This window comes from Hemitrygon akajei, chromosome 5, assembly GCF_048418815.1.
Source record: "Hemitrygon akajei chromosome 5, sHemAka1.3, whole genome shotgun sequence".
Taxonomy (NCBI): Eukaryota; Metazoa; Chordata; class Chondrichthyes; order Myliobatiformes; family Dasyatidae; genus Hemitrygon; species Hemitrygon akajei.
In genome coordinates, this window is record NC_133128.1 from 187,162,368 (window position 1) to 187,188,766 (window position 26,399).

Here is a 26,399-nt window from a genome sequence, read left to right on the forward strand (position 1 = left end):
CTGATCCATTTCTCTCACAGCCCCCAGGCCCTTGTATCCATTAATGCCCTGACTAATCAAGAATCAATCAACCTCTGCCTTAAATATACCCAATGACCTGGCCTCCACAGCCACCTGTGGCAATGAATTCCACAGAGTCACCACTCTCTGGCTAAAGAAATTCCTCCTCATCTCCATTCTAAATGGACATCCCTCTATTCTGAGGCATAGACTCTGCCACCATTGGAAACATCCTCTCCACATCCACTCCCTGTAACAAATTTTCTTATTAGGTAGGCCCTTAGGATGGATTCAGCAGGCCAGGCAGCATCTAGGTAAAGAGTACAGTCGACATTTCAGGCCAAAACCCTTTGGTAAGACTGTGTGTTGTTGCTCGGATTTCCAGCATCTGCAGATTTTCTCTTGCTTCCCTTAGGATGGATGCTGGTTTATTGGTTTCTGAGGTGGGTGGTGGGACTAAGGAACCTGATTCTCCTTTAGATGAAGCAGGAGGTGTCTGATTGAATGGGCAGGAGGCTAGGATGGGTGGTGTTGCATTCCTTATGTTGCTTCTGGGCATCTGAGTGTTCCACCTCTGTGGAATTGTGGTCTCAGACCATCCCCTCCTTACTTTCAGTGCTCACTGACACGTTTTTGATATCGTTCATGTCGCCTGTATCCTCCTCCTCCTCATGCACTACTGAGCAAAGTCTAATGTCTAAGACTTCTGCACGGTATTGTAGTAATATTATGTATTACACTGTACAGCTGCTGCTGTGAAAAAAAACAGATTTCATGACATATGCGAGTGATGATAAACCTGATTCTGATATGGGTCTCTATTGTGGACTGAGAGTGGGAAGGGGGCAGGGAGAGGGGGAATCATCGTTGGGGAAAGGGGAAAGGAGAGGGGAGGGAGCGGAAAGCACCAGGGAGATATGATCAATAAATCATTGTTTAGAATCAAACGACTTTGCCTGCTGTCTCAGGACTGGATGTGCTTGCTCCCACCCTAAGCATTCCTTCTCTGCCACCTGTCCCACAGCCCTCCCATGGCACGCCACTCTTGCCAATCCCAAAATCCTTTTCTCCCGCCAGATTTACAAACTCATACTCTGCTCCACATTGACAAGCATAGTACTGTGCAAAAGTCTTGGGCATGCTAGAATATTCCTGCCAGCCTACTGCAGTCAATGGCACTGATTTTAAATAACTCTGTTTAAGTTGATTTAGATAACTAAAACAAATAAAAATTATATAAAATGTAATTAATAGAACCATAGAACATTACAGCACAGAAACAGGCCTTTTGGCCCTTCTTAGCTGTGCCAAACCACTTTTCTGCCGAGTCCCACTGACCTGCACCTGGCCCTTATCCCTCCATACACCTCTCATCGAGCTTGCATTTACCACTTCATCTGGCAGCTCATTCCACACTCCCACCACTCTCTGTGTGAAGAAGCCCCCCCAATGTTCCCTTTAAACGTTTCCCCCTTCACCCTTAACCCATGTCCTCTGGTCTTTTTCTCCCCTAGCCTCAGTGGAAAAAGCCTGCTTGCATTCACTCTATCTATACCCATCATAATTTTATACGCCTCTATCAAATCTCCCCTCATTCTTCTACGCTCCAGGGAATAAAGTCCTAAGACTTGAACATTCATCATTATTCCTTCCTTGCCAGCAGATAAATCCCCTGAATTCGCTGCCAAGTACCAAAATAATAAAACTATTAAATTTATGTAAAATACACTAAACTATTGTAAATTGATGACATGAACAGATTTAAGGAAAAAGAAGAAACACAAAAGATTAACCTGAACATTTTTATCGGACGTTGAGTTTGAATGGAGTTGTCTCTATCCATCATAATAGGTGAGATGTTGAGGGGCTGAACACGGGCCCCTCATCTCTTGATGATGCAGATATACTGGCAGATTCACTGGTGTTACAGAGTGAAAGCTCAGGAGTGCTGGTATCTGAACCCTAACTCATCTCTACTGATCCACCATCAATAACTCTCCGAGACGTGAGGCGAGATATAGGCTTTTATTGACTGGAAGAAAGAACAAGCAGCAATTGACCACCACGCTGCATCCTGGAGACTGAGGGCAGGGCTCAGGCCTCAATCGCCTTTATACAGGGGTCTGTGGGAGGAGCCACAGGAGCAGTCAGCAGGGGGCGTGTCCAGACAGGTATATGTAGTTCACCACATCTACCCTCGGTCTGCAGTCCACAAACACACAGTCTGAAGGTGACTACTCTCCCTCGCAGAGGTCGGATGGGTGTAAGTCCCTTACTGCTCACTTAGGAACTCAATCTTGTCTTTCATTGTAGCCAGTGGTAAACCTGCTGTTTCAACCTTTCTTCCCTGACTTCACCCCCTTCGATATCATATTGATAGATAGATAGATAGATACTTTATTCATCCCCATGGGGAAATTCAACTTTTTTTCCAATGTCTCATACACTTGTTGTAGCAAAACTAATAACATACAATACTTAACTCAGTAAAAAATATGATATGCATCTAAATCACTATCTCAAAAAGCATTAATAATAGCTTTTAAAAAGTTCTTAAGTCCTGGCGGTTGAATTGTAAAGCCTAATGGCATTGGGGAGTATTGACCTCTTCATCCTGTCTGAGGAGCATTGCATCGATAGTAACCTGTCGCTGAAACTGCTTCTCTGTCTCTGGATGGTGCTATGTAGAGGATGTTCAGAGTTTTCCATAATTGACCGTAGCCTACTCAGTGCCCTTCGCTCAGCTACCGATGTTAAACTCTCCAGTACTTTGCCCACGACAGAGCCCGCCTTCCTTACCAGCTTATTAAGACGTGAGGCGTCCCTCTTCTTAATGCTTCCTCCCCAACACGCCACCACAAAGAAGAGGGCGCTCTCCACAACTGACCTATAGAACATCTTCAGCATCTCACTACAGACATTGAATGACGCCAACCTTCTTAGGAAGTACAGTCGACTCTGTGCCTTCCTGCACAAGGCATCTGTGTTGGCAGTCCAGTCTAGCTTCTCGTCTAACTGTACTCCCAGATACTTGTAGGTCTTAACCTGCTCCACACATTCTCCATTAATGATCACTGGCTCCATATGAGGCCTAGATCTCCTAAAGTCCACCACCATCTCCTTGGTCATATCTAATTTAGCTTTGCCTTACACATTCAGATAGCATGTCTTTTGTCTTTTAATCAGTTACTTGATGTAAACTGGCATTCTTGTGATGAATGCATTTCATTCCAAGGGTGGCCGCATTTTCCATTAATGTATTTCCCACATTTTCCACCTTTTTCGTTCACACTCAGAGGATGTGGGCTTGGTATTAGATTTCCTACAATTGCTACACCATTGGGAATTCTTCAGGAAATTTACCAGCCATCTCCATCAATGTGCAATTCCACATGCAGTCTATGGCACGCACACACACACACACACACACACACACACACACAGACACACACACACACACACACACACACACACACACACACACAGACACACACACACACACACACACACACACACACACACACACACAGACACACACACACACACACACACACACACACACACTCACACACACACACACACACACACACAGACACACAGACACACACACACACACTCACACACACACACACACACACACAGACACACACACACACACACAGACACACAGACACACACACACACACACACACACACACACACTCACACACACACACACACACACACACAGACACACAGACACACACACACACACTCACACACACACACACACACACACACACAGACACACACACACACACACACACACACACACACACACACACACTCACACACACACACACACACACACACTCACACTCACACACACACTCACACTCACACACACACACACACACACACACACACACACACACACACACACACACACACACACACACACACACACACACACACACACGTGCCTAAGACTTTTGCACAGAACTGTATAAGCAGAGAATAAGTTTGTAAATTTGGTGGGAGCAAAGGATGTTGGGAATGATGTGGTGGGAGGTTTGTGGGACTGATGGCAGAGAATGAGTGCCAGGGGTGTGTGCAGACATACCCAGCACTGAGACACCAAGCAAGGGCATTTGATTCTAAGCAATTGGTTTATTAATAATTACAGAATGTCTCTCTAGTACTTCCAACTCCCTCCCCTTTCTCTTCCACTTTCCCCAACCATGATTTCCCTCTCCCTGCCCCCTTCCCACTCTCAGTCCACAACAGAGACCCATATCAGAATCAGGTTTGTCACCACTCACTTATGTCATGAAATTGGTTCTTTTTTTGTGGCAGCAGTACAGTGCAATACATAAAATTACTACAGTCATAGGAACCCTAGCCAAATATACTGCATGTGCCTAAGACTTTCTCACAGTTTTATGTGTGGTGAAACATTAAGCCTTGCATATTTGATTGTTCAAACTAGACTTGATTGTTTGTAAACTGCACACAGGCTCATCCCAAATTACTTGGTTCAGGAAGGTATCGAAGTTACAATGTTGAGGGAACTTTTTCATCACATCTGATTGCAAGTGGTCATAATTAATCACAAATGGTTGGAGTTGATTTTTAGTTTCTGACTCCAAGTTATAGCTTTATGTGATCACCAAATGTGCAGAAGCATTTTGTAATATTAGTTATTATCAACATATCAGTCCTGTAGAAGGGTCTCGGCCCAAAATGTTGACTATCTATTCATTTCCATAGTTGCTGCCTGACCTGCTGAGTTCCTCCAGCATTTTGTGTATGTTGCGTCAATATATTGATTTTACAAGCTCTTTTTCACCTCAGCATGGTACCAGGACATCAATCAGACTAGCCCAAATCCCCTCATCTATTGGTGTTAATAAAATTACTCTCTTCTACTCTCTTATTGCTGGGCTGTGTTTTAAACAGGCAAATGTTCACCCTCTACCTCAGCTTAAACAACATTATTTGTCCTGAAGATGTCTCACCATACTATGCATTATTATTAAAATATTAGGCCATTTGGCCCATCAGGTCTGCTCCACAATTTCATCCTCGCTGATCTAATTTTCTGCTCAGCCCCAATATTCTGTCTTCTCCCCATATCCCTTCATGGCTCAACCAATCAAGAATCTATCAACTTCTGACTAAGTATACATAAAGTCTTGGCCTCCACAGCTGATTATGGCAAAGCATTCCACTGATTCGCCATCCTCTGGCTGAAGAAATTTCTCCTCAACTCTGTTTTAAGGGGACTCCCCTCTATTCTCAGACTATGACCTCTCACCAGAGGAAGCATCCTCTCCACATCCACTCTATCAAGAAGCTTCACCATTCGATAGGTTTCAATTAGGTCACCCTCATTTTCTCAATTCTAGTGAATACCAGGCCAGACCTATCAGATGCTCTTTATATGACAAGCCATGCAATCCTGGAATCATTTTTGTAAACCTCCTTTGAACTCCAGTTTCAGCACGTCCTTTCTAAGATAAGTGACCCAAAACTGCTCACAATACTCCAAGTTGGGCCTCACCAGTGCTTTATAAAGACTCAACATTACATCCTTGCTTTTATATTCTAGTCCTCTTGAAATGAATGCTAACATTGCATTTGCCTTCCTCACCACAAACTCAACCTGCAAATTAAACTTTAGGGAATCCCGCACAAGGACTCCCAAGACTCTTTCCACCGCAGTATTTTGTATTTTCTCTCCATTAAGAAAATATACAACCATTTTGTTTCTTCTACCAAAATGCATGGCCATGAACTTCCCAACACTGTATTCCATCTGTCATTTCTTTGCCCATTCTCCTAATCTGTCTAAATCCCTCTGCAGCCCCTCTACTTCCAAATCTACCTGACCCTCCACCTAACTTCATACAGTCTGCAAACTTTGAAATAAAGCCATCAACTCCATCATCCAAATTATTAACATAAAAAGTAAAAAGAATTAGTCCCAAGAATTAGACCCCCATGGAACACCACTAGTCACCAGTAGCCAACCAGAAAAGCCTCCCTTTATTCCCACTCTTTGCCTCCAGCCAATCAAACACTTTTATCCAAGCTAGAATCTTTCCTGCAATACCATGGGCTCATAGCTTGTTAAGCAGCCTCATGTGTGGTGTCTTGTCAAAGGCCTTCTGAAAATCCAAATACACATTATCAGCAGATTTTCTTTTGTCTATCCTGCTTGTTACTTCTTCAAAGAATTCCAAGAAATTTGTCAGACAAGATTTTCCTTTGAATAAACCATGCTGACTATGACCTATTTTATCATGTGTCTCCAAGTACCCTGAGATGTCACCCTTAATAATCGACTCAAACATCTTCCCAACCACTGAGGTCAGGCTATCGGGCCTACAGTTTCCTTTCTTCTGCCTCTCCCTTCTTGAAGAGTGAAGTGACATTTGCAATTTTTCAGTCTTCCTGAAACATTCCAGAATCTAGTGATCCTCGAAAAATCATTAATAAAGCTTCCATGATCTCTTCAACCAACATTTTTAGAACCTTGGAGGGTACACCATCTGGCCCAGGTGACTTATCGGCCTTCAGACCTTTCAGTTTCCCAAAAACCTTCTCTCTCGAAATGGTAACTGCACATACTTCATGACCCTGACATCTGGAACTTACACCATACTGCTAGTGTCGTCCACAGTGAAGACTGATGCAATATACTTATTCAGTTCCTGCACCATTTCCTTGTCCTCCATTACTATCTCTCCAGCATTTTTTTCCCAGCGGTCCGATATCCACTCTCACCTCTCTTTTACACTTTATGTATTATTGGCTAGCTTACTTTTGTGTTACATCCTTACCTTCTTAATGACTACTTTAGAGGCCTTTGGTTTGTTTTTAAAAGCTTCCCAATCCTCTAACTTTCCACTAATTTTTGCTCAATTGTATGCCCTCTCTTTGGCTTTTTTTCTGGCTTTGATTTCCCTTGTTGGCCATGATTGAGTCATCTTTCCTTTAGAATCCTTCTTCCTCTTTGGTATGTATATATCCTGTGCCTTACAAATTGCTTCCAGAAATTGCTGTTCTGCCATCATCCTTGCCAGTGTTCTTTTCCAATGAATGCTGGCCAACTCCTCTCTCATGCCTCTATAATTCCCTTTACTCCAGTTAAATACCGATACATCTGACTTTCTTTTTGTGTATACACACATTTGTATTTTTGTTGTTTTTTGCACACTGGTTGAACACCCCAGTTGGTGTAGTCTTTCACTGATTCTGCTATGGATATTATTCAATAGTTTTATTGAGTATCCTCGCAAGAAAATGTACCAGGTTTGTATATGGTGACATATATGTACTTTGATGCTAAGTTTACTTGAACTATGAACTTTTTAATTTTTGTCATATTTGATGGTTATGCCAGACTTGCTGACATTTCACCTTTGAATCTATTGGCATCATCTACTTGTGCATGGTTCTCACGATCCGGCCTCCTCTACATTGGTGAGATTCAATGTAAATTGGGAACTGATTCATTAAGCACAGTTATTTTATTCACCACAAAATGTGGGTTTTCCTAGCGGCCACTATTGTAATGCTACTTTCCATTCCCATTCCAACATCATGGTCCATGACCTCCTATATTGAAATGATGAAGCAACACCTCATATTTCGCCTGGGTAGTGTCCACCCTGATCGCATGAATATTGTTTTCTCTAACTTCCATTAATTTCTCCCCCGTTCTTTATCCCTTTTCCATTCCCCATTCTGGTTCTCCTCTCACCCCTTCTCTTGTCCCCTACCATCACATCGCTCTGATTCCCCTTTTTGTTCCCTTTCTTCAATGGTTCATTACCCTGTCCTATCACAATCCTTCTTCTTCACCTTTTACCTCTTCTACCTATCACCTCCCAGCTTCTCACTTCATCCCTCCTTCCCACTCACCTGGTTTCACTCATCACTTGCCACCTTGTACTGATTCCCCTCACCTACCTTCTTATTCTGCCTTCTTCTCCCTTCCTTTGCAGTCCTGATGAAGGGTCTTGGCCCAAGCATTGACTTTTTATTCCTCCCCATAGATGCTATTGAACCTGCTGAGTTCCTTAGGCATTTTGCATGTTTGTATTTGTGTTTTTTTTTCATCATTTCAACTCTTCCATACTTAAATTATTCATTCTAGCAGGGGTTCCCAACCTGGGGTCCATGGACCCCTTGCTTAATGGTATTGGTCCATGGCATAAGAAAGTTTGGGAACCCCTGCCCTAGAAGCACATCACTGCACTCTGGTTAAATATATGATATTGCACATTCTGTTTCTTCTTATTAGTTTCTGCATCTTAATATTCTAAATGCAGCTGTCCTTGCTGATTAATGTAATATTGTTGATGCAGTACAAGGAAGATTTTTTCAATTGCCTTTTAAATATTAATGTACTTGGGAATTATAGTGTTTCTGCACTGAATGCAAACGCTGGAGTTGCTTACATAATGATGATTCTTAAAACTGGCGTAACATTAAGGCCTATCTTCTAGATAAGCTCAGTAATTTATCTATATTATCATTAACTTTGCAGTTTGTATTATCTAAGACAAATTCAAGAGAGCTATTCAAATGATGAGCTCTGAGAGAAAAAAATAATGAGTCATTCATGAGAAATTATAACTTTGGAAGGGATGCTAATTTAAGAGAGAAGTTCATTTCAAATTATACACTTGATACAAAGAGTTTTAACTCCACATCATTTTAAGACTACACAATGAGCATTCAACATGCACTGATCTTAGTCCTGTTACGTACCCCGTAACTGGGTCACTTACCAGCAAAGATAGAGAGGTCCGTTGAAGTCTGATGGTACTATTTTTAAAAGTATTTATTGATAAAGGGGCACAAAAATATGATTAATGCAAACATACAGATAATATACATCGTCAGTACTAAATCTAAAAGCGCGGATATAATAATGATCAATAAGAAATAGCTCTATCGTTGTCTAGGGGATAATGTATTGTCGGATGGAAATATAAAAGTCACTGTCATTCAAGCTGCAGCTCTTTGGGTTTAAGAGAGACGGTTTTAAACTTGTCCAGGTCTTTTATGATGCCAATCCTTTGAGTCGGGGGAGTTGGTTTCCCCGTTGTTAGTTAAAAGCCGTTTTCCGTGGTACCAGCCACCAGTTCCAGGCAATGGAACAGAACGCACATGGCCTCCTTCAAATGGCTTCCCGCTATTACAGGATCGCTAGTGTTTCTTCTGGTGCGTCTGAGGGGCTGTTCCTACAGCCCCTCTTTTATCCTGACTCGCAGGGTCGTAGATGTCAATCAGGTTGGGGGTGATGCAATCTCTCTCTCTCAACCAGCCCCCTTTGCCCGAGGGCATGCACGTAGCATAGTCCCCAATCCACAAACATTGTCTTCAGGAGACAATGGCCATGTCTCGTAGTTTTACATCGCCGGGGAACGAGGCATTTTGCACGTCTCTCTCTCATTTCCTGGGTCCCCTGACCCAACCCAATAGTGATCTTGTGATTCTCACAAAGGAGGGGGCTGCGGGCATAACAGTCCTCAGTTACTAAGTGTAGTGATTATTTGAATCAGAATCAAAATCAGTTTTATTATCACCAACAAATATCATGAAATTCATTGTTTTGTCACAGCAATACGTATCGCAGCAGTGATATATTGTTCACTGTCTGGTATGGGAGGGGGTCTACTGCGCAGGATCAAAGTAAGCTGCAGGGAGTTGGAAACTTAGTCAGCCCCATCACGGGTACTAGCCTCCATAGTATCCAGGACATCTTCAAGGAGCAATACCTCAGAAAGGCGGCATCCATCATTAAGGACCCCCATCACCCAAGATACGCCCTCTTCTTGTTGCTGCCATCAGGAAGGAGGTACAGAAGCCTGAAGGCACACAATCAACAATTCTGGGTCAGCTTCTTCCCCTCCGCAATTTGAATTTTGCATGAACATTGAATCAACGACCACTACCTCACTACTTTATTTCTGTTTTTGCTCTGCTTATTTAATTTGCCAATGATATTAAACCTGATTCTGACACAACAGTGCAATACATAAAAGTTACTATAATATAATATAATATACAAGTATACACAGTATATATATTTTATACATTTACAATAAAACATATTAACAAATCATTCATTCATTCACTGTGTGCCGTGTTGTATGACGCAGACAATCATGGTCTTCACCTTGATTGTTCTTAGCAAATTTTTCTGCAGAAGTCATTTGCCATTGCCTTCTTCTGGGCAGCGTCTTTCCAAGATGGGTGACCCCAGGCATTATCAATTCTCTTCAGAGGTTATCTGCCTGGCATCAGTGGTCGCATAACGGGGATTTGTGATATGCACCAACTGCTGCCTTGCATCACATGACATAGATCCGGGTTGGGGGTGGGGGGGGGGTGGTAAGCAGGTGCTATTCCTTGCCCAAGGATGACCTGCAGGCTAACGGAGGGAAGGACGGCCGTACACCTCCTTTAATACGTGTACTCTTTGCCATGGAGATGACAGCCACTCCCATGGGTGTGACACTGCCTGTAGGAGTGCACTTTGAACATTTTGGCATCCCAAACAGCTTTTGGCCAAGTCTTCAAACTGTTTATATATTCCCGGCCACCACACACATAACTCCAGGCAAGATGCTTCATCTTAACTGTGTACCCAAGTGTCCTTCATGCAGATTGTCTAACACTCTGGTGGGCAGTTTAGAGGGAACCACAACGCATAGTCCACACAACAGTGTTCTTTGACATACCAACAGTTGCTCTCATCTCCCTGAGAACTCTGGACACATAGGGTTGCCATGAGCTGGCCAGACCTTGCATTGTGATCTCACAGACTTTTGACAATGCTAGACCATTCCTTGTTTCCCTTTGTATTTTGGAATTTGGTACCAATCACTGGTTCACCAATGTAGTGAGGAACATTTCTGCTGGGTCACTGTATGAAGACTTTTCTTCTTCAATTGCCAGTAGTGGAAGAATTGACAAGCCATCAGCGTTGCTGTGTTGCTTGGTACCCTTGCACTCTATATCATAAAAGTGGGCAGTCATCTACTGGAATTCACTTCCTGGGAGTGAAAATAGACACAAGGAGCTGGTGATCTGTCTCTAGCGTAAACTTTTGTCCGTAAAGGTAGTGGTGGAACTTCTTTATTCCCCATACTAGACTAAGGGTCTTTCAGTCGATTTGTGTGTAGTTGCATTCTGCGCTCGTCAGTGATCTTGAAGCAAACACAATCAGATGTTCAGATCCATCTTTCATAGTGTGTGACAAAATGGCTCCAGTGCCATAATGGGATGCATCACATGTCGGTCTGATGGGCAGGGGTGGGTCATAATGGGTGAACAGTTCATCAGATGTTATTAGTCTCTTTTGTTTCCTTGAAAGATGTCTCACATCTTTCTTGTCAAGCGGGGTGCTGTGCACAATCCTAATCTGATGAAAAACGGATGTGAGAGCACGGGGGAACATCTGGAAATCTCCAGGAAGGCCTTCTTCATTGCTGCTGCTGTTGTCAGGTCCGGGTCTCTGCTGGGAAGAACAGGCCCCCAGTCCTTGTGGTCGCGTTGCCGGTGGCCGGTGGCAGAGGCATTGTAGTGCGCTCGGCAGGGGATGGTGCTCAGAGAGGCTGTGCTGGAGGAGATGGTCGGAGGCTCGGAGGTTCGATGGACTCGGAGTCCACTGTGGTCGGGGGTGCTTCCACTGTGTGCTGTGTCTGCGAGGCTGAGTCCGGCACCATAGAAGTCCATAGTGGGGGTATTCCCTTCTGCTGCCTGCGTGGGATGACGAGTCTATCGGGACCCTGAGGACTTGTGGAAACCGTGTGGTGGTTTCTTTCGAACTTACAGTCTTTTAACATCTTTGGACTATTTTTACTGTGCCCATGGTCTGTTTTTTTTAATCAATTATGGTATTGTTTGCACTGTTGTAAATACGTGGTTTTGTATAGGTCTTGTAGCTTTAGTTTTTGGTTTGTTGAGTGGTAGAGATGGTCTCTTGACTTGGTGTGTCTGGGTAGTCTTGTTTTGTCTGGTGGGTTTGGAGCTCCTTTCCGGGGAACGCGCTAAGATGGTAGCGCGATATTAATACGCAGCAGCCTCTCTGGATTCTGGATTTGGGGATTGCCAAACGTAATGTGGGTTTTCTGGTGTAGTCTGTTTTGTCGTGTGCTTTTGTGATATCATTCTGGAGGAACGTTGTTTCATTTTTTAACTGCATTGCAGTTGTGGTTTCTAAATGACAATAAACCAAAATTCAATTCAATTTCTGACCATTCCCACTTTGCACCTGTCTGTAACAGTGTGTTCATTGGATGCAGCACTGTAGCAACATTTGGGAGAAACCAGTGGTAGTAGTTTACAAGGCCCAAGTATGACCTGAGTTGTGACACATTTTCCAGGTTAGGTGCCTGTAGCACTGCTTCAGTCTTCTCTTGTGACTTATGGAAGTCTTGCTTGTCAATGACATGTCCACAATATGAGATTTCATTCTTGAAAAACTCACATTTCTCTCTCTTTGCACGCAGACTATACTCACTCAGTCTGGGAAACACTTCACCAACGTTCTGGATGTGCTCCTTATCATTTTTGCCTGTCACAATGATGTCATCACGGTAACATTGTTTTCCTGGGATATCTTGGAGCACTTTCCATTGTTCTTTGCCAAATTGCTGGAACTGATGTGATGCCAAACATGAGTCGATTACACTGGAACAGTCCCTTGTGAGTGCTGATTGTGAGAAACTTCCTGCTTTACTCCTCAATCTCCATTTGAGAAAGACTTGTGACAAGCCAATCTTTGAAAACCCCTCCCCGCCTGTCAAAGCTGCAAGTATCTGCACACATATTTGCTCATGTTTCATAATGATTTCAGGCAGATTGTTATGATTGGTATGTACGTATGGAGGCTGTGTTCAATGAAGGCTTAAGATCTTCTTAGTGGTTTATTTTATCCTCTGTGATGGAAGCTTTCTTTTTTACAGACGTGTAGCAAAATGATAAACATGCCTACAACTGGCAGCCCTATGAGCAAATGTGCAGAAAGAAAATCTTCACCCTCTGAATCTTCCCCGAAAGAATGGGTGATACACTGCTGCTAACAATGTCTTTCCAAAATTTGTACTGTTTCTCAGAAAGGGATTGAGTTTTTAGCTTAACAGATTTATTTTGGATGTGATTCAGCAGCTGACGAAACAAATTGCATCTTTCAGTTATTTATTGGACAAGATGCCACAACACATCCAAAATAGATTCACAGAATTGCATTCTAACTGGTCAGATGCTTCACATTCAATGTGCAATATACACAGTTCAATAGCAGTATTTTTGTAAATAGGTTACTTAGAAGCTGAAGCACATTTAGGAAGGCCATTTCACAAAGCATTTCTCCTAGTTCTACCATCCATACACAGAATGCAATGTCTAGCATGGTTTCCTTACATTAGATTAAATTGGAATTGGGGAATCAAGAGCATAACTCATAAATTAAAATCTTGAGATTGCCGAAATCCTTTAAGATTCTGGCAGTTAGAACAGGATAGAGTCAACTAATGTCCTGAAGATCCCACAGAACTGACAAAATTTAAGACTATTGATTGGTAGTTATAAGCTGCTTGCACATTCTACTGTCAGATAACTTACCCATTCCCCTCTGAACATGGCCCCTTTCGCCCCAGCCATTCCCTTCTTGACTTAAAACTGTAAGACCATAAGATATAGGAGCAGAAGTAAGCCATTCGGCCCATCGAGTCTGCTTCACCATTTAATCATGGGCTGATCCAATTCTTCCAGTCATCCCCACTCCCCTGCCTTCTCCCCGTACCCCTTGATGCCCTGGCTGATCAAGAACCTATCTCTGCCTTAAATACACCCAATGACTTGGCCTCCACAGCTGCTCATGGCAACAAATTCCACAGATTTACCACCCTCTGACGAAAGTAATTTCTCTGCATCTCAGTTCTAAATGGACGTCCTTCAATTCTGAAGTCATGCTCTCTTGACCTAGTCTCCCCTACCATGGGAAATAACTTTGCCGTATCTAATCTGTTCAGCCCTTTTAACATTCAGAATGCTTTTATGAGATCCCCCCTCATTCCCCTGAACTCTAGGGAATACAGCCCGAGAGCTGCCAGATATTCCTCATACTGTAACCCTTTCATTCCTGGAATCACTCTTGTGAATCTCCTCTGAACCTTCTCCAATGTCAGTATATCCTTTCTAAAGTAAGGAAATCAAAACTGCACACAATACTCCAAGTGTAGTCTCAAAAGTGCCTTATAGAGCCTCAACATCACATCCCTGCTCTTATATTCTATACCTCTAGAAATGAATGCTGAGATTGCATTCGCCTTCTTCACCACTGACTCAACCTGGAGGTTAACCTTTAGGGTATCCTGCACAAGGACTCCCAAGTCCCTTTGTATCTCTGCATTTTGAATTCTCTCCCCATCTAAATAATAGTCTGCCCCTTTATTTCTTCCACCAAAGTGCATGACCATACACTTTCCCACATTGCATTTCATTTGCCACTTCTTTACTCATTCCCCTAAGCTATCTAAGTCTCTCTGCAGGCTCTGTTTCCTCAATACTACCTGCTCCTCCACCTATCTTTGTATCAGCAGCAAATTTAGCTACAAATCCATTAATCCCATAGTCCACATCTTTGACAAAAAGAAATGGTCCCAACACCAACCCCTGTGGAACTCCACTGGTAACTAGCAGCCAGCTAGAATAGGATTCCTTTATTCCCACTCTCTGTTTTCTGCTGATCAGCCAATGCCCCACTCATGCTAGTAACTGCCCTGTAATTCCATAGGGTCTTATCTTGCTAAACAGCCTCATGTGCGACACCTTGTCAAAGGCCTTCTGAAAATCCAAGTACACCACATCTACTGCATCTCCTTTGTCTACCTTGTTTGTAATTTCCTCAAAAAATTGCAGTAGGTTAGTCAGGTAGGAATTTCCTTTCAGGAAACAATGCTGACTTTGGCCTATCTTGTCATGTGCCTCCAGGTACTCCGTAATCTCATCTGTAACAATCGATTCCAACAACTTCCCAACCACTGATGTCAGGCTAACAGGTCTACAGTTTCCTTTCGTCTGCTTCCCACCCTTCTTAAATAGCGGAGTAACATTTGCAATTTTCCCGTCTTGAAAAATTATTGTTAATGCCTCCACAATCTCTCCAGCTACTTCCTTCAGAACCCAAGCGTGCATTCAGTCAGCTCCACTCACTTTATATTTATGACTGTGAGGCAACGTACAGCTCCAGCACCACTTTTAAGTTTGCTGATGATACCACTGTTGTTGGCTGAACCAAAGGTGGTAATGAATTGGCATATAGGACGGAGACTGAAAATCTGTTTGCATGGTGCCACAACAACCTTCAACTGAACATCAACAAAATCAACAGCTGATTATTGACCACAGGAGGATGAAATTGAGCCAGTCCTCATTGGGAGTGGGAGGTGGAGAGGGTCAGTAACTTTAAATTCCTGGGTGAATTTAAAGAACCAGCACTTTTGAACCATTTAAAAGAAGGCACAGCAGTGCCTCTACTTTCTTAGAAGTTTGTGCAAATTCAGCATGTCATCTAAAACTTTTGCTAACTTTTATAGATGGACTTTGGAGAGTATCCTGACGAGTTGCATCATAGCCTGGTATGGAAACACCAGTGCCAAAAAATAGAAAGGCATAAACGAAGTGGTGGCTACAGCCCAGTCCATCACAGGAAAATCCCTACCCAGCATTGATCACATCTACAAAGAGCAGCACACATCATCAAGGAACCCCATCATCCAGGCCATGCTCTCTTCTCACTGCTGCCATCGAGAAGGAGATTCAGAAGCCCTAGGTCCCACATACCAAGTTCAGGAACAGTTATTACCCTTGTAATTTTTCATTGATTCTGTTGTACTTATTGGTTCTATGGTGAATGCCTGCAAGAAAATGAATCTCAGGGTTCTATATAGTGACATATACATACTCTGATAATAAGATTACTTTGAATTTTGAACAACTACATGGTTCTTGTCTCTTTGAAATGCATACTAGTGTATAAACTGGAAGACTGCTAATTAGACTGTGAAGCTCTCGGAGCAAAACATGCAAGACCTTCATCCCTTTGATGAGAACACAGACTTACATTATCTCCTGTGAAATGGTACTTGCAACATTTCAAAATCAGAATCAGGTTTAATGCTACAATACATAATAATATAACAAAACAATAAATTATTATAAGTAGTGCAAGGAGGGAAAAAAGTGAGGTAGTGGTCATAGGTTCATTATCTGTTCAGATTTCTGATGGTGGAAGAGAAGGAGCTGTTTCTAAATCATCGAGTGTGTGCCTTCGGGCTCCTGTGCCTCCTCCTTGGTGGTTGCAATGAGAGGAGAGCAGGTCCTGGGTGACGGGGAGGCTAATGACCATGATGGAGCTGGCTGAGCTTACAACTTTCTGCAGCTTTTTTTCTGAATCTGTACAGTGGCCCCGCCCCTCCATACCAGACAGTAATGCAACCTGTTATAATGCTCTCAGTAGTACATCTGTAGAAACTTGTAAGATTATTTGAGACATACCAAGTGTCCTCAAACTCCTAATGAAATATAGCCACAGTCATGCCTTCTTGGTAATTAGATCATTATAAGCCCATAAGACCATAAGACATAGGAGCATCGAGTCTGCTCTGCTATTCAATCATGGCTGATCCTTCACCCCCCGCCCTACTCCCTGCCCTTCACCCCATAACCTTTGACGGTGTGGCCAATCAAGAACCCATCAATCTCTATCGTAATCTGCCTCCACGGCCACCTGCAGCAACAAATCTGTCAAATTCACCATTCTCTAGCTAAAAAATAATTCTCTACATCTCTGCTTTAAATAGACACCGATCTACCCTGAAGCTGTGCTCTCTTGCCATTAACTCCTCCACCATGGGAAACATCCTCTCCACATCTACTCTGCCTAGGCCTTTCAACATTCAAAAGGTTTCAATGAGATCACCCCCCCCCCCCATCCTTCTAAATTCCAGTGAGTACAGACCCAGAGATATCAAATGTTCCTTGTATGATAACCCTTTAGTTCCTGGAATCATTTTTTCTAAGATGAGGGACACAAAACTGTTCACAGTACTCAAGGTGAGAACTCACCAGTGCCTTATAAAGCCTCAGCATCACATCCTTGCTCTTGTATTCTAGATTTCTTGAAATGAATGCTAACATGGTATTTGCCTTCCTGACTCTACCTGCAAGTTACCTTCAGGGTGTTCTGCACAAGGACTCCCAAGTCTCTTTGCATTTCAGATTTTTGGATTTTCTCCCCATTTTAAAAATAGTCTGCACATTTATTTCTACTACCAAATTGCATGACCATGCTTTTTCCAACATTGTATTCCATTTGCCACTCTTTTGCCCATTCTCCTAATCTGTCTAAGTCCTTCTGCGGCCTACCTGTTTCTGCAACACTAACTGTCCCTCCACCAATCTTTGTACCAAATGCAAACTTGGCAACAAAGTCATCTATTCGATTGTCTAAATCATTGATTACAGCATAAAAAGAAGTGGTCCCAACACTGACCTCTGGAGAGCACCACTTGTCACTGGCAGCCAACCAGAAAAGGATCCTTTTATTCCCACATGCTGCCTCCTACCAATCAGTCAATGTTCTAACATGTCAGTAACTTTTCTGTAATAGCATGGGCTCTTAACTTGGTAAGCAGCCTCATGTGTGGCACCTTGTCAAAGGTCTTCTGAAGTCCAAATGTACAACATCCACTGCATCCCCTTTATCTATCCTACTTGTAATCTCCTCAAAGAATTCCAACAGGTTCATCAGTCAAGATTTTCCCTTAAGGAAACCATGCTGACTTCGTCCTATCTTGTCCTGTGTCACCAAGTACTCCATAACCTCATCCTTAACAATTGACTCTAACATCTTCCCAACCACTGAGGTCAGGCTAACTGGTCTGTAATTTCCTTTCTGCTGCCTTCCTCCTTTCTTAAAGAGTGGAGTGACATTTACAATTTTCTAGTCCTTTGGCACCATGTCAGAGTCCAATGACTTTTGAAAGATCATTACTAATGTCAACACAATCTCTACCGCTACCTTTTTCAGAACCCTAGAGTACAATTCATCAGTTCTGGATGACTTATGTACCCTCATGTCTTTCTGCTTTTTGAGTATCTTCTCCCTTGTAATAGTAACTGCACTCACTTCTCTTCCCTCACACACTACAACATCAGGCACACTGCTAGTGTCTTCCACAGTGAAGACTGATGCAAAATACTCATTTAGTTCATCAGCCATCTCCTTGTCCCCCATTATTATTTTTCCAGCCTCATTTTCCAGAGGTCCTATATCTATTCTCATCTCTCTTTTATTTTTTACATACTTGAAAAAGTTTTTACTATCCACTTTGATATTGTTTGCTAGCTTGCTTTCATATCTCATCTTTTCCCTTTTAATGATTCTTTCAGTTGCTCTCTGTACGTTTTAAAAGCTTCCCAATCCTCTATCTTCCTGCTAATTTTTTCTTTGTTGTATGCCCTCTCTTTTGCTTCTATATTAGCTTTGACTTCCCTTGTCTGTCATGGTTGTACTATTTTGCCATTTGAGTACTTCTGGGGTTTGGAATACATCTATCCAACCTCCTCGTTTTTCCAAAACAGTATTCTTATTATTGAGGGGAATGGCTACAGGGGTGCTCTGGCTACAGTCCTAACTGCAGGGCCTTCAGGAGAAATTTTCAATTCTCCTGACAGTCACCCAGCTACTCGCCTCCTGCAAATTCAGGATGACTACTTCCCTGTAACTCTGATCGATTATCTCCTCACTCTCCTGTTAAAGCTGAAGGTCTTCCAGCTGCTGCTCCGGATCCCTAACGCGGTCTTCAGGAAACTTCAGCTAGATGCACTTCATGCTGACGTAGTTCCCTGGGAGACTCTGGGTCTCCCAGGACTCCAACATCCAGCATGAAGAACATGCAACGGCCATTTACTACACTAGGTACAGTAAGAGAACAAAAAAGTGAACCCTAAGAGAAATTTACCCAGAGTCAACACCTCTTCTGATCCGAAGCCTCCTTTGAGCCAAAGCCTGACACACCTACTCACACCGCTGGCCTACTCTAGACAATGGCTGCCCCTTCTGAGCATCACCTTCCAGCAAGAAACCTCGACACCGTGGCCTGCTCCTGCTGCTGACTGGCCATCAGAATGAGCCCAAACATCCGCTAAGTTCTCCTTTTAAACAAGGTCGCTGACTTGTGAGAAACCTCGTCGCTGCGGCCTGTTCCTGCCTTTGATTGGGCCGCTGGAATCCATATGTTGAACCCATCATATACTGAAGATAGGTCCTCTAAGACGTTGACACCCAAAAACATAAAACTGCTCACCCTTCCCACTGCTGATCCCTCGATGAGGACATTTCATGTCCAACAGAAGGTGCTTAATCCTTTTGGTTCTTACATAATACTTTTTTGATGTTATGTCCTTCCCAACTTCAGAATAATACCTATGGATGAAACAATAGAGGACAACTTTCTTTGTGTCATCTACGTTGAGAATCTAAGTGTCTGTTCAGTGGTGTGAAACAAGCTAACTGCTAAATTCTGACAATCCTCATGGAAATTATTTCTGTTTTCTTTTGGTCTTTTTCTTCCATAATTGTGTCACTTGTTGTCCTTTATGAAATGCAACCATGTTCTGCAAAGTGACAAGGAACCAACACCATTTGAACAAAATAACAAATTAAGCAAGCTTTTTAGCCAAGAACTGGGATAGCAGTATTGCAGGACCGATTTTTGCATTTAAAGTCCAAATGTGTAACGTAAAAATTGAAACCAAAGAATTCAGACATAAAACAAAAAAAGACTTCAATAACTTGGAAGCACAGTGGCAGGACCAATGAAACTTCATAGCTCCAACGACTCAGCTTTAATCCTGATCTCGGGTATAGTCTGCGTGGGATTTGCACGTTCCCCCAATGACCACAATGGTTTCCTCTGGAAGGTCCAGTTTCCTCTCACATCCCAAAGGTGTGGATTAGTAGGCTAATCGGTCCTGATACTTACGTGAGTGGTAGAATCTCAGAGTAGTTGATAGGAACTAGTGTAACTGCTTGTCTAATATTCTGTGTGGACTCAGTGGTTTGAGAATCTGTTTCTGTGCTGTAAAACTCTGTTAGCGCATATTCTGGAGTGAGGGTATACAGCAAATATTAATTTCACAGCAACCAGTCTTCAGATTTGAATGTGGATTGCAGATTGAATTTAAAATACAGCTCAGAACAATTAGACCTCAGATGCCCCTGCAGATGTATGGATGCAGCCTGGAGTCAGTGGCGATTAACATTTACTTTGGGTGTCTTGAGTGAGCAGCGAAGGGGGTGTTTAAAAATTATATGTAATTCAAAGGAAGCACTGTAGATACATTGTAACTATAGATTTGTCCTGCTGTTACCTTTGTAAAATATAGTGTAATATTGGGTCGAGCAGGCTTCTCCTTCCAAGATTGTTTCAGTATGATGCCTGGTGCTTATTTCTGCTGAATAAAATAGTTCTGTATCCTTGAGCTTCAGTGTCTCTCCGGTGACTTTGTTCACAGTTACAACAGACTCTATGACTAATTCTTTCCTCTTGCAACAAGTTGATATGTGAGATGTTTGTAAACCGTCTGGAGATGGGTTCAAATTGTTCTTTTCGGCAAATAGTCACCCAAAGATATACAGTATCCAAAGACCATCGAATGGAGTTTTCATTCCAAGCTTGCTCTGCATTGGACAGTTGTTATTGTATAAAGTTGTTACCCAGCTTTTCTTCTTCTTGTAGGATTTTGCCATTATGTTTTTGCATCACGTTGCAACAATAGCGCTTATAACTTTTTCATACGTTAACAACATGGTGCGAGTGGGAACATTGGTCCTGTGCCTTCACGATGCAGCTGACTTTCTGTTAGAGGTAAGGGAAGTGCTCATTACTTTTAATAATCGTTATTAACATTATAACTGGGCATTATCATGCCTGCAATGCCACTTTATAAAAAAAATCCATACTGATAATATTTTGTGAAATGGAAAAGAAAAGTCACAAAACATGCAGTAGTTATACTTCCAGTAGTTAGTTTTGCTTCATTCACAAAATTCTGGAGGAACTCAGCAGGTCTTTTGGAAAAGAGTAAACAGTTGACGTTTTGGGCTGAGACCCTTCTTCAGGACTGAGAGAGAAGGAATCAGAGGCCTGAATTAGAAGGTGGGAGGAGGGGAAAGAGGCTAGCTGGAAGGTGATAAGTGAAGCCAAGTGAGTGGGCAAGTCAAGGGCCAAAGAAGAACAAATCTGATAGGAGAGGCAAGTGGACAATAGAAGAAAGGGAAGTGGAGGGGACCCAGGGGGAAGTAATACGCAGGTGAGAAGAAATAAAAGGTCAGAGTGGGGAATAGAGATGAGGGGCGATTAATTTTTGTTCACCACGAGGAATTGATATTTATGCCGTCAGGTTGGAGGGTAACCAGACGGAATATAAGGTGTTGCTCCTCCACCTTGACGGTGGGTGGCCATGGATAGACACATCCGAAATGGAATGGAAATCGGAATTGCTTATTTTTTTTCTGTTTATGTAAGCCCTTTTTCATTATTACTGACTGCTTTCCAAACCCCCTATGCTATAAGTGAGCTTCCTCTCATTTGTTAGGGTTACTCAGTGAGCTTGTTTGGCATTTGCCTGAAACTGTTATCCAATATAAGAAATTGCCTAGATTAATGAATGAACTTTCTCAGGCTTACATCCAAGTATAGATATCAATTTTGACTGATTTTGCGATGACAAACTCTGCCATCTTTATCAGAGATGATACCTGGACATGTCTAGTTGGGTGGTATTTATACCCCGGTGTCTGTTCCCCCGATTAGCCAGTCCTTATCCAATCAAATTTACACTATTCCACTTTGTTTACGATCAAATTCCAGTTCTTACTTAAAGAGAGACCTTTGTCTTTGTTAAAATTATTTTCGTCAAGTCTTATTTCAATGGCTTCCTTCATCAGGTGGTCCCAAAAGCTATTGGCGTGGCACAGTAGTTTTGTGCTGTCAAAGTCAATCCTACGGCCATTGCAAATGCACTGTTCTTCAATCTCATTGAAACCTATGGAATGTTGATAGGCCTAGATAGAATGTATGTGAAGAGAATGGTTCATCGGATGGAAGAGTCTAGGATCAGAGGGCACTGCCTCTAAATTGAGAGATGTTCATTTAGAACAGAGATGTAGAGGAAGTTCTTTAGCCAGAGGTTGGTAAATTTAGGAAATTCATTGATACAGAGACCAAGCCACTGGGTGCATTTAAGGCGGAGGATGATGGGTTCTTGATTAGTCAGGCCATGAAAGGTCATGGGGAGAAGGCAGGAGAATGGGATAAAGAGGGAAATTGATCAGCCATGATGAAATGGTGGAGCTGACTTGACGAGCGGAATGGACTAATTCCGCTCCAGTGTTTTATCGTCTTACTTAACTTGATATTCTTCATGCATAATGCTAAAGAATGCATGGCACCCGTATTCTGATTATGACCATGTATTGATATAGACACAAGTGCACATTAAGCTTGAAAATGAGGAACAGTTGTATGTATAGGGGTCCTCCAACTATCACCCAAGTGAGAGCAACTGCTTCAGTTCAAGCCAGAGATTAGTCATGCAGCCTTCCAAATCTGTATTGTTAATTTCTGAGTAATGAATCTTGTATTTCCAATTCACATTGGTTCAAAACCAACATTAAATATATGAAGAAATAATGAAACTTCAAGAAAATTCAGATGTTCTCTAGTGATTTATGAATATATTTTAGAGTCTAGTTTTGGTAAATGTAATGAGTTTGATCTGATGTACTGATTTTTTTAATGAAGAAAAGTACTCTGAATCGGGATTCATTAAAATTGCTGAAAAGAGTCATGTTGGCAAAAGAGGTTAACACATTTTTTATCACAGCAAACAAAATTTTGTGGATAAGGCACAGTCAATGTTTTGGGTGATGAAGTGTCCTGATGAATTGTCTTGACCCAAAATGTCAACTACCCTTCACCCTCCAATGATACTGCCTGGTCCATTGAGTTCCTCCCGCATTTTAAGTGTTGCTCTAAATTTCCAGTGTCTGCAGTCTCTTTAGTGTTCCCAACATTTTTAAGTCTCTCCAACATTTTAAAATACATCCCAAAGTTATTCTTGGGTGTTACCTGAATGAATAAAAAAAGAACAGTTTTATAATATAAAGTGTCAACCAATATACAGTGGATTCCCATAATTGGGCTATTGGTTAGTTGGGACAGCCACTAATTTAGGACAACTCTTGAAGAACAAAAACTAATCAAGCAAATAGCTGGAATTCCCTTAGTTTATTTGGAACACTATGCCACTTAAGTGGGACAGGAGTCTGTTACCGATCTAGCATCAGTCACGTGCACTTGTGTGGTTGTTAGATATTACACCATGTTTAAATAGCATCAGCTGCATCATTTCTGTTCTGAAAGCAGTGATTTTTCTCACTGGTAGTTGACAAGAAACAAGCAGTAAGACAATATAGAATTGTCTTGCTCACTGTGGTTTCAAGTATTCAGGCTTGGAGATGGCAGAAACTGCTGGAAGTGAAAATGAAACTGTTTCATGACTTCAACAAGTTAGGCCGGCAGGTGGCGCAGTGGCATCAGCGCCAGACTCCAGAGCGAAGGCTCCCGAGTTCGAATCCAAGTCGGGCAACCCCCGAACACGCTTTCCATCTGTGCCGGGTTGAGCGTCGAGCTAGCCATTCGGCCTCGTAAAAAATACAAGAGTTGAGTCAGGAACGTTCATATCGTGACCCGCTTAATCCGAAAGGAGACAAATCCTGACACCACGCGCCAGACAAGAATGGCTGACTGTCTGGTGCGACACGCTAAAAAAAAACAAGTTAGGGACTACGAAGAATTTGAAGGTATTGACAGTCATCTTGAATGTTACAATGAAAATGAAGATTTGAAAGATGCAATATTGAAAGCATTGTATGAAGGCAGTCCAATACATGTGCTAGGTGTCTGTGTTGATTTCAGTCATTTACAGACAATCAAAAGAATACAACAGCAGACACTGCATAAATTCCTCCCGTCAATTACCATTACAAACTAATACACAGTTTTAAGTACTGTAGTAGCATTGATATTGTTGTAATTTGTTCTTCAATTCATTTAAATGCATAATTTGTTACTCAATTAAACACAGTTTGCCTTTTTTATACATTTTTAATTATTTCCATGAAATTTCGGCTAATTTAGGGCAGCTGCTTAGTTGGGCCAAAATGAACTGGTGCTGAAGTGACCCAATTAACCAGAACCTTCTGTATTCCACTGCCTACTCCACTATCAAAGTATTATCAAACTATCGTCACCAGCACTGATAGTATCATCAGTTATAATGGTGACTGAAATTAAAAGTGCAAAGTTTAGTGGAGGGCCTGCTTTGGGAAGAATAGAGCAGATTGACAGAGTCTGACTCTAGTTCATACTTATGCCTCATCCAACCAAATACTGTGTATAACTATTTCATGATATGAACATTACTCACCAGGTAAGAATAAGTCATAAAGTCACAGAGGCATAGAAAAGTCCAGCACAGAAACAGGCCTTTCAGCCCATTTAGTCCATACCAAACGATTTAAATTGCCTAGACTGACCAACCTGCACATGAACCCTAGTCTCCATACCCCTACCATCCATGTACGTATTCAAACTTCTCTTAAACTTTGATATCGAGCTTGCTTGCTCTGCCTGTGCTGGCAGCTCATTCTACACTCTCACCACCCTCTCAGTGAAAATGTTTCCCCTCACATTCCCCTTAAACTTTTCACCTTTTACCCTTAACACATGACCTCCAGTTGTGGTCTCACCCAACCTCAGTGCAAAAAGCTTGCTTGCATTTACCCTGTCTATACCCCACATAATTTTATATATCTCTGTCAAATCTCCTCTCAATCTTCTACATTCCAAGGAATAAAGTCCTAACCTATTCAATCTTTCTTTATAACTCAGGTCGTCCAGACCCAGCAACATCCTTGTAAATTTTCTCTGTACTCTTTCAGCCTTATGTTAATCAATCCTGTAACATTTAAAGAATTTCAGGTATCAAGATTAAGTTAAACTATTTTCTTTTCTTTATTCTCAAACAAGAATATAGTTGACTAAAGAAAAAGGAAGGCTCAGCTCAGCTTTTTTTCAGAGTTGGAATTCACAATTCCTGCAGCTTTCAGTAAAAAAAAATTAATAATACAAATGCTTCAGACCATTGTAAAACAGGTATACAAAATTGATAGACAGGACATGATTAATGGAGATTATTTTAATAGCTTATCTAGCAAGTCACAAACATGAGAAATTTTGGGCCAAGAATCTTTTTCAGGACTGAGAAAGGAGGAAGATAACAGAATAAAAAGGTGGGAGGAGGAGAGGAAGGAGGATAGCTAGAAGGTGATAGGAGAAGTGAAGTGGGTCGGAAAGGTCAAGGGCTGGAGAAGAAAGAATCTGATAGGAGAGGAGAGTGGACCATAGGAGGAAGGGAAACATGATGGACAGGAGAGGTAATAAGACGTAAGAAGACGTGAAAGGTCAGAGTAGGGAATAGAGGGTGAGGGGAGAGAACTTTGTTCACCAGAAGGTGAGATCAATATTCATGCCATCAGATTGGAGGGTACCCTGACAGATTATAAGGTGTTGCTCCTTCACCCTGAGGGTGGTCTCATCATAGCAAATAACCAGTTTAAGATAGACATATTTTGAGCTAATTCCCTCAGGTAAACTTCTACATTTTTCAAAGATCGGTGTAAATTATTTATTCTATGCAGCAAATAGAATTAGTCATTGATTAAGCAGTCTGTCATTTGTTGAATGTGCAATTTATTTGCACATTTATGTACAAGAAAGCTTCATAATTTATCTGCGTATTTCATCTACATTATTTCCATTTTCTGAAGCTATCTTCTTGCCGTGTTAGTAAATGTGTGTTTGTGAGCTGGATCCACAGATAGTAATTGAGTGAGAAATATACCCATCTCGAGGCATTAGATATGTTTAATGATCCTGGTACTGTCATACTAGGCACAGGCTAATAAACTCTTGTGTCACTTTTCATCTACTTGTTCTTAAGGAGAGAGCAAATTTAAGACAATGATATTAGTCAGATATTGAACATTCAAAGCCAGTCTTTTTTTTTAATTTGCAGGCAGCTAAGATGGCAAACTATGCCAAATGTCAAAGACTGTGTGACCTGCTGTTTGTAATGTTTAGCTTGGTCTTCATAAGTACGAGGCTTGGTCTTTTCCCAATATGGTGAGTAACAATAAACCTAATACCACAATATATTTAACAACAACGTTGTTGTTTGACTATTATAAACATGCCAAAATA

At 41.9% G+C, this 26,399-nt stretch overlaps 1 protein-coding gene across 2 annotated transcripts in view; it reads left to right on the top strand.

Moving 5' to 3' along the window:
• Positions 1-26,399, top strand: part of LOC140728560 (ceramide synthase 6-like) — a 292,767-nt gene that overhangs the window by 236,985 nt on the left and 29,383 nt on the right. For both annotated transcript variants that reach the window (XM_073047476.1, XM_073047477.1), the window contains exons 7-8: positions 20,811-20,939; positions 26,215-26,321. In XM_073047476.1, coding sequence (XP_072903577.1) covers positions 20,811-20,939; positions 26,215-26,321 — 236 coding nt within the window. The remainder of the gene's footprint in view (positions 1-20,810; positions 20,940-26,214; positions 26,322-26,399) is intronic.